The sequence below is a fragment of the Sciurus vulgaris genome (assembly GCF_902686455.1).
Source record: "Sciurus vulgaris genome assembly, chromosome: 9".
Taxonomy (NCBI): Eukaryota; Metazoa; Chordata; class Mammalia; order Rodentia; family Sciuridae; genus Sciurus; species Sciurus vulgaris.
In genome coordinates, this window is record NC_136469.1 from 81,540,419 (window position 1) to 81,550,310 (window position 9,892).

General features: G+C 42.5%; 1 protein-coding gene across 3 annotated transcripts in view; it reads right to left on the bottom strand.

The window, feature by feature from the left end:
- The window catches only part of BMP2K (BMP2 inducible kinase), a 150,844-nt gene extending 149,817 nt beyond the window's left edge, over window positions 1-1,027 (bottom strand). The window contains exon 1 of one of the 3 annotated variants that reach the window (XM_079152938.1): window positions 528-1,027. In XM_079152938.1, the coding sequence (XP_079009064.1) occupies window positions 528-693 (166 nt within the window). In that variant the 5' untranslated portion in view covers window positions 694-1,027. The remainder of the gene's footprint in view (window positions 1-527) is intronic. The other 2 variants (XM_079152939.1, XM_079152937.1) reach the window with 2 other exon arrangements.
- Window positions 1,028-9,892: the final 8,865 nt, after the last annotated feature.

The window sequence follows — 9,892 nt, forward strand, 5'->3', positions numbered from 1 at the left end:
ACTAGATAGACCCGATAGATGATTGATTGATTGATTGATTGATTGATTGATATTCAACTGATGACTGAGCAGAAGCAAAACCCAGGCTCAACCAGCCACTGCAGGGTCCTGTGTCCAGCGTCGCGGGAGGAAGCTCGGATGAAGAGGCCAAAGCGTGACACCCGCCTGAGCCACAGCTGGCAAAGTAAAAGCCTTACTCCTGCTCGATCTGACCCTCTAATGAGTCAGTGGCCCAATCATGCCACCACATCACTTGCTAGGACGTCTTCTATTCATTTCCTCACGTCAAGAACATAAAATGATTTAAACTAGTAATGAAAGAACGGCGCCCTAATCAGAGCTGCCAGGGCTTTTCTCGCCTTTCTTAAGAACGAAAGCCCGAGCTACTCTCCAGGAGCCCTCTTGGCCCAGCAGATTGAGGCATAACAGGAAAGAAGAGTGGGTCGAGAGAGTGAGGACCCGGAGAAGCTCCGCCACGCCCCAGCCCTCCCTCACCTGCCTGCCCGAGCCTTCCCGGGCGCCCGTACCTTCGGCCAGGGACTCCTCCAGGGTGACCTGGTAGCGGCCGACTGAGAACACCCGGACCCCCACAGACGAGCCGCCGGAGCCGCATCCGGCCCCGGCCGCCCCGCCACCCGCTGCTCCGCCGCCGCCGCTGCCCTCCGACTTGGGCATCCGAGAGAACTTCTTCATGGTCCCGCCGGCGCGCTGGAGGGCACGGGGAGCGCGCAAGGGCGAGCGAGAGGGCGAGTCCCCGGGCCGGCGCGCGCCGGGCGTCCGCGAGGGGTCGCCGCCCTTCACCCGTCCGAGAGTCCGAACGTACTGCGGGCCGCCAAGCCTCACATTCCGCGCGCCGCGAGCGCACAGCTCCGGCCCGCCGCCCGCTCCACCGCTCCGCTGCAGCTGCCCGGCTCCCGCAGAGGGCGGTGGGGAGGGCGGGGACAGGGCGGGGCACAGGGGGGCGGGCCCGAGCACGGGGGCGAGGACGACGCCTCCGCGAGCGCCCGGGGCACCCCCGCGCCTCACTAAGCGCCCGAGCGCGAGCCCGGGAGGAGGGAGAGAGGGAGGGAAGGAGGGAGAGGGAAGGGGCGGGGCGGCTGGCTGCTCGGGGCAGTGGGCTGGACCGCTCGGCTGCACACCCTCAGGACCGCAGCCCGCCGTGCTGCCGCCGCCCAGCCCGACCCGTCCCGCCCCGCCCGCCACTCGCGGCCGTTGGTGGCACAGCGCTGCTGCCAACCGCTCACAGAGCCCTGACTGCCCGCGCAGGCGCGCTACCGCGCCACCGGAAGTGACGGTTCCGGCTCTTGTCACGTGGAGGAGGAACCGGGGACTTGATTGTGGGGGTTGGGGGTGAGAGCGAAGTCCGGGGTCCCGGTTTAGGGTCGCTCCGGGAGGGTTTGGGCCTGGTCTTGGGTTTGGGCAGTGAGATGGCCCAGGGACTGGTTCCCGCGCTGGCCCTGCAACGGGGCTGTCAACTCAGCCGGGCGTCGGTGTGTCATTCTTAGGGTCCTAAAAATGTGACCAAAAACTTTACCCCCTCCAAGGAACTTCTTGCTTCATTACTTAAACCAGTTTTTCAGACCTTCCACCCTGAGAAGCTTCTTCTGCTCGCCCATCCTGAGCGTGGGAGGTGAGAGCATCGGGAAACGAGAAATGAATTCCAGTAACGCAACTTCTGAAGCCGCGGTGTCATCGGATTGTAGCAGACGCTTGCACTAGGAAGCATTTTGTATCTTATAAACTACTTAGAACTACTTTTAAAATCTCATTTTGTGCTGTGCAACAACTGTGTGGGGTATTCAAAACAAATATTAAGGCCGCTTTAGAGACCATTTATCACCTTTGGCTGAGAGAGCTTAACGGAGTCACCCAAGGTCACCCTTGTGGTAGCTGGGACCATCCATTCACTCTTAAGTTCCGTGCTTCTGAAAATGTAATTAAGGGTTGAAGACCGGCAGATTTAGGACTTTAAAAGCAAAAGCAGCTATTGGTGTCCCCTCACCCCTTAAAAAGTTTTACTTATTTAAAAAAAAAAAAAAACTTGTATCAATTTAATAACCTAATCAATTTAATAACTCTTCCCTGCAGGATAAGGCAGGCAAAATGAAAATGGGTGAAAGAAAGACATTTGGCAGTGGTAAGGAATGGCAAATTGTAGAGCACGTGTAAAGAGTATAGCTGATTCTCAACTCCAGCCTACTTTTCTGCGTAGGAAACAGGCCACCGTACCCAGTTTGTAATTTCTTCAGAGAAGCCAAAAATCAGGAATTTTTTTTCTGATGTGGCATTTCCCAAATTTTAAAAAATAGACCAAATAAATTATGTCTGACCGACTTTAGTATGCACTTATTATAAAAGTAGATGAATATGATTATTTTCCCATTTCTTAGTCCAACTTGGTAGTGAGCTACAGGCAGAAACGTAGGAAAATGTGTTCAGACAAAAGACTTGGAGCTTAAAAATCCTTCATTCTTTCTTCCTCTCTGCTATTTGAAGAGAAGCTATTTCTGCCAACACTAAAGCAATGCTCCAGATTTAGGCATTTCTGCTGCATAACCCACTAAACTAAAATTCTTCGTCCAGAGACCTGACCTTTAAAATACATTCCAGCTCAATGGAAGTCAGATTATATGTCAGATGATTGATATGATGTGGCAATTGGGGATTTCCACTTGGAAATAAGCTTACCATTTTCCTTACTGTGGGGATTCACTGTCATTTCTACAACATTTGAATTATGTTTTTCAGGCAAGAATAATGGAGAAATTTACTTCTTGAAATTCAAAACCAGAGTCCCAGTCTCCAGTTTTGGGGGGATGGCAAAGTTTGAGCCTAATACAGATTCACCTAATACAACACAAGAATAAAGCCTATAATCACTTGGTTGTCAACTTACCACAATTGTCATGGTAAAGAAAATCACTTCCTTGAACCCATGTAATGATTTCTGATTTTGAAGCTTAAGCTATAGGCATCCTCTGAAAACTATGAGTAACATCAAGCAATATGTTTTTTGATTTGTCACCAAATGTGATGAAACTTGAATATTCTCTGATCTTTACAGAATATTAATTCCACATTCTAAAACAGTAACATATTACTTAAAACCCCAAAAATATTGTCAGGCACAATTGCACAAGTCTGTAATCCTAGCTACACTTGAGGCCAGGCTGCTGAACTTATGAAGACACTGTCTCAGAATAAAAAGCTCTGGAGATGTTGCTCGGTGGTAGGCATGCAACAGGTCCAGTACCATAAGAGAAAGAGACAATAAGAGAGCAAAACTACTGTATTACTAATAACGAAAGTGCAAAACATTTACAAACACTACCAAAAGATCTTGATAGCTGTTGTCAGGTGGATGGTATACTCCTAATAAATATGTGAGTTAAGAATGAGTATTCTTAAACTATTTTGTACAAATTGAAATACTGATGGCAGGCTGTAATCAGTAAGGAAAAAATCATTCTCTGAATATTTTAGTTTTTTTATATTGTTTCAAAAAGTGTTTTAGGCATATATTGAATTCTCAATCCACCTAAAAATTACTGGCTTAAAATAGGTTAGCCATGTGTACTAGTACCTGCTTATTATCCCAACTATTAGGAGGCTGAGGCAGGAAGATTTCAAGTTTGAAGGCTGCCTAAGCACCATAATGAAACCCTATCCCCCTCAAAAAAATCATTTATTCTAGTGACTTTCATTTTACTGAATCATGCAGTTCTTATACATAATAAACTACTGTTCTTGCTTTAGAGGTAGTGTTGCACAGCTGTTATCCCAGCTACACTAGTGGCCAAATCAGGAATTCAGGATCAGCCTGGGCAATATAGCAAGACTCTCTCTTAAAAAAAAAAAAAAAAAATTAGTGTAGTGGTTCTGAAGCAGATATTTTGGTGACTATGAAGACATGGTTCACTGCTAATGTTGAAAAGGAAATATTTCCAATGCCCATATCCCCACTATATGCGTGTAGAGTTCTTGTAGAGGGAAGTTTCAGGCACTGTGGTGGTAGAGAAGTAGTTTTTATTTCTTTTAATTACAGTTCAGATTTCCTGTTCTAAAACAACTTTATCTTTGTTGTTATTTTTGAGTGATTCTTTTGTAATTGCCCAGATCCCATTCTTTGCATGTTCCTACACCCATTTCCCAGTGGCTGTGGCCAGAGATGAACCAAGATGAAACCAACATAAACTGTGTGGCTGAATCTTTCAGTGTGCTCTTTCAGGTTTGACTTGATACTTCCACACTGGCAGATCATTCATTCATCAGAAATGATGTGGAGGTTATGGCTTCATCAACATCCAAGTTCATATTCGATTTATCAGTTTATTATAAAGGATACAACTCAGGAACAACTACATGGAAGAGACAAAGCATTGGGGGGTCGACAGAGGGCACCCCCCTTTCCTCTTGGGGTGCACCACCTCCCAGCACCTCAACATGTTCACCAACCCAGCAGCTCCATCTTGTACTCATATTAGACCATAGCTATGGAAAAATACCCAACTCGATTTTGCATTGGAAAATGAAATCTCCAGAGAAAAAAAATGTGTAGATAATGTAGATTCTGTCCATCTCAAAACACTGGCATTGAGGTGAGTTACAGTCAAAACACAAAGAATTGTTTCATAAAGGTAAAAAATTATATTTCAATTTTTTATAGCTTTCTCAATCTTTCAAATGCATTCAAATAGTTAGGAAGCAGCCACCTAACAAAGACTCTTTTAAAAATAGATTGTTTCACATTGCAAGGCTTCACATTACAGTATTCTGATAAAGTCAAGAGAACATTGTAGCTAACTAAACTATTCTGAGATCCCTACACAGGAAGAATTTTGACCATGAAGGAAGAGAGAATTGTTATTTATGTCTTCTATGGGAAAATTATAACTCTTCCTGTCTCATTGACCTTCATCTATTTTACATTAGGATGCCTCTCAAAGACAATATGTAAAGTAAGAAAGACTGACATGGATGAAATAAAATATGCTTATCCCACTAGGCTGATTTCATTGCCACAATAGCCTTCATAAGTCATCTCTTCCAATTTTTACTAAACCCAACATTTTCCTTTGATGATGCATCTCCTATCATTATTAGCTTATGTTTTATTAAGAATAATTTATTGCATACTTAATGCCCATATATTCACTTTTCAAAAAAAAAAAAAAAAATTCTGCCTGTCATGGTAGTGTACCACCAGTACCTTCAGCTGCTAAAGCAGGAGGATTGGAAGTTCAAGGCCAGCCTAAGCAATTTAGCAAGACCGTGTCTCAGAAAATAAAAAGGGCTGAAGCTGTATCTCAGTGGTGGAGTCCTTGTTTGAGGTCTTCAGTTCAACCTAATACTACAAAAAATAATAATAAAAAAATTCTAAAGTCCAGTTAAATAATATATACATCTCCATGATGAAATGTTTTAAAACATCATCAATATGTATATCTATTTGACATAATCACTATATCTTATAAAAATTCATATACACCTAAAAAATCAATCTAGTATTGTAGTTTAAAATACCAAGATATTCACAGATTTTCTTTTTTTTTTTTTTTTTTTTAACTGGAGAGTGAACCCAGAGGCTCTTTACCACTAAGCTACATTCTCAACTCTTTTTATTTTTTATTTTGAGACAAGGTCTCACTAAGTTGCTGAGGCTGGCTTTGAACTTGCAATCCTCCTGCATTGGCCTCCTGAGTCACTGGGATTACAGGTGTGCACCACCGCACCTATCTTCACAAATATTCTTCATAGGAAAAATAACTCATTTGACATAAAATATATTTCTGAGAAAGAATTTTTCCCCACAATTTGACCATGCTTTTCAGAACACTGCAGGAAGTAGGCAGCTTCATCACCAAGAGAAGCACTTTGATCCCCACGCAGCTGAATGGGGTCAGGACACTCCTCATACTTCATGACAGGCAGTAACTTCCTGCCTAGAGAAGTATTTGTCCTACAGTGGGATTCAAGTCATATTCCTGGATATGTTCCTGCCCTCGTTTTTCTTGTTGGCCTTGCATTTCCTGCCTATGGTTGAGCTAGTACCTTGTATAAAATTGCAACCAATTCTTATTGGGCACTTGCAATGTGCCAATGTTATTCTAAACTGCTTTACAAATATAAATCTTCATGACAACACTATAAGGCAGATTCTATCATTACTCCTATTTTATGGATGAGAATACTGATATATAGAGAGAATAAGTCACATGCCTGAGGTCTTATGTTTTGTAACAGTGCTCAAAATCAGGTAGTATGACTTGAAGGCCCATTCTCTTAACCACAACATCATACAAACTCCTCGAAAACATGCAATAAATAACATGATAACTACAGTCTGAGGTGATAATGCCCTCTAAATACTCACCCAGTATGAGTACTGCTGCAGCTTGGGGAATAAAACATAATCTCATTTACTATAGTAGTGAGATTATGTTTAATTCTGGATTAGCCAGTGTTATGCTTTTGTTATGTGGTGTCCCCCAAAAGCTCATGTATGAGACAATGCAAGAAGGTTTAGGGGTGAAATGATTGAGTTATGAGAGCCTTAACCCAGTACATGAATTAATCTCCTGATAGAGATTAACTGAGTGGTAACTATAGGCAAGTAGGATGTGGCTGGAGGAGGAGGATTCCTGGAGGCCTGGAATTCCTGGGGTATATATTTTGTCCTTGGTGAGAGGAACTCTCTCTCTTCATCCTTGAGCCACTTCCCTTGGCCACATTTTTCAACTATGATCCTCCATCTCATCTGGGCCCCAAGGAATGGAGTCTGTCATCTATGGACTGAAACCTCTGAAACCATGAGCCCCAGAATAAACTTTACCTCCTCTAATTGTTCTTGTTAGGTCTTTTAGACATGGCAGCAAAAAAAAAAAGCTGACTAAAAGAGCCAGGTATTTGTTTAACAAATATTTGTTGCATATCTACAATGGGAAAAGCACTGTGGATTAGGAGAAACTGAATAAGTTGAATACCTTAAATCAAGGCCTCTGAGTTTCCACTCTTTGGGAGGGGATACAAGTATGTGCAGAACTATATAATAGAGAGAGAAGGAGATTGGGAGGGTGAAAGAGGACTATGAGCTCTGTACAGAAATGAAGAGCCCTAAAGTTGCATTGTTATGATATGATGACTTTAGATCTCTGGCAGTATAATTGATGTTCTGATTGCAGAAAGTTCTGGAGACAGAAAAGCAGCTCTTCTGGATTTGGAAGCAAGTGAGCAGCTCCCATGGAAAAATCTTGAATTCTACCCAGTGTGCTGAATCTCTACACACCCATGACATTTACATGTACATATGCAAAAATCTATTCAAGTTACTATAAGAGACAGAGAGGAAGAAAGGATTGAATCTAAATTCAGCTTTTGTTTTAATTGTTTATCAAAATTCTCATCTTGTTTTACCCACTTTTGCCAACTGTGAGAGACTATTTATTGAACATGTACAATGTGTTTGTCTGTGTGTGAACCAACTTACAATAAGAATTCACAAAGTACACAAATCATGGAGGGAGGTGGGAGATGTAGCTCAGACACTTGCCTAGCATGTGTGGGACCCTGGGTTCAATCCCCAGTACCACCACCAAAAAACAAAAACAAAAAAACAGTGGCTCAGTCATATTCCACATGGTTATAACCAAATGGAGAAAATAAAGAGGCCTTGAGGGGAGAAAGAAGTATTTATGGAACATGTAGTATGTCTCATGCATATGCTTAGCATTCTATATATAACACTTCTTTAATCCTCTTACAAAGGAAGTGAATATCACCCCCAACTTTCAGCTCTTATCATTCCTGCCTGCCCTGAACCACTTTCATTTCTGACCAAGCTGCTTCAGCCCCCAAAGTTCTCTCAGAATATCTTGTCTTTTCTGACAGTCGTCTCAGTGGGAGGCTATGTGAAACTCCAGGGCCAGCTTCCCTGTGAGGGTTTTCCTGACCTCTGCCATCTGCCAGTCCCACATTAGAATAGACTAGATTCTGTTTGTATTTCACACCACACTTTACAGACCTCTAGAAGTATACCTATCAGTGACAAGGGTTTCCTTACATGCCTTTCTTCCTCCACTGTGCTGTGCTATAAGAGCTTTACTAAAGGAAGAGAGCATGTCACATTGTTCCCTTAAAACTCAGCGTCTAGCAGTAGGTTTGACATATGGTGGATATTGAATAAATGGATGACTGACTTAGCTGAAAATCTAGTAAGTTTTAGAGATGGGGTAACTGAGCCAAGTTTAAGTCTCAGACCTATCTGAAACCTCAAGCTTACTCAGCCTTTCTATACCTGAGTTTTGGAAATCTTTTAAATAGGAAGAATCATTCTACTTTTTATTTTCAGAAGTGTTACTGGAATTTTGTGTTCTGTTTTCTGAAGTGGAGGCTGGAAGTGGAATGAACTATGAGTATTCAATAGCATATAATAAATGTTAACCAGCTGGGCACAGTGGCACACACTTGTGATCCCAACAACTCAAGAGGCTGAGGCAGGAGGATCACAAGTTCAAGGCCAGGCTCAGCAACTTAGAACCTATCTCAAAAGAAAAAAAAAAAAAAAAAATTAAAAGGTCCTAGGTATGTAACTCAGTGGTGGAACACCCCTGGGTTCAATTCCTAATACTGCAATAAAATAAAATAAATAAAATAAAAATAACAAATAATAATCACTGTGCTGAACACATAGTAGGTGATCAAGAAATGTCAGTTCCCTTTCTCTTTCCTTATAACATCTTGCTCAAGGTTAGTTGAAGTGACAGAGCTTGGACTTAACAACTCTGCCATGCTCCCCTTTCATCACAGGTGCTTCACAAATGTAATCTACTCAATCCTATTTTTGATGAATTTTAGTCTTCTTAGTTATAATGGTTTGGATTTTAAATGTCCCCCAGGAATTAAGGGCTTGGTCACCAGCCTGTGGCACTCTTGAGAGGTGGTATAACCATTAGGAGGTGAGACCTAGTGAAAGGAAGTGAGGTCACTGTGGGTGTGCTCCTGAAGGGGATATAGGACCTCAGCCCCTTGTCCTCACTCTCTCTTTCCTGGTCACCATGAGGTGAGCAGTCTCCCCTTCCACACACTTCTAATAATGATGTACTGTGCTGCTACAGGCCCAAAACAGCAGGGCCAAAGGACCATGAAGCCATGAGCAAAAATAAACCTTTCCGACTTTAAGTTGCTTTGTCTCAGGTGTTTTGCACAGTGACAGAAAGCTGACTCACACATTAGTACTTCTCTTTTGTTTTTGCTTTTTTTTTTTTCTATTTTGATAGACTTTAAACTTCAATCATAGTTTATGACAATAAAATTGAGGCAGATTTGGGAAGGAGGGAGTTTTTACCCTGGCTGAAAACTTCTGAAGGGTAAGAACCACAGCTTCTCCATCTCTACAGACCTGTCCCCTAGAAGGTTCTTAATAAACATTTGTGAATCTGAAAAGCATTGCCCAACATAAACTTGGGTGATTTCCTGGATCTCTGAGGATAGTCCAAAGAAGAAATGCAGATAGGAAACTGACCTGTATATGGAAGTATAAATAAGGATAACCTGATGCTAGAGTGAAAATCTTAAGCAAAGGGTGAAATCAAGACAGTATGATGATAAGATAAAAATGGACAAGAAACTCTGAAACTTGAAAGCTGGTCATGAAAATATATATGTGCCCGTAATCCCAGTGAGTCCAGGGGCTGAGTGAGGCAGGAGGATTCCTTGAGAACCAAGAGTTTGAGGTCAGCCTGTGCAATACAGCAAGACTCCATTTCTTAAAGAAAAAGTGATTGAAACTTGAAATATATCGGAAAGCAAAGCCCGGTCACTACAGCACAAAACGCACAAATCTGCTCCAGGAAATTGAATAGCTTTCTATTACCTAAAATAGCTCACTGTTTTC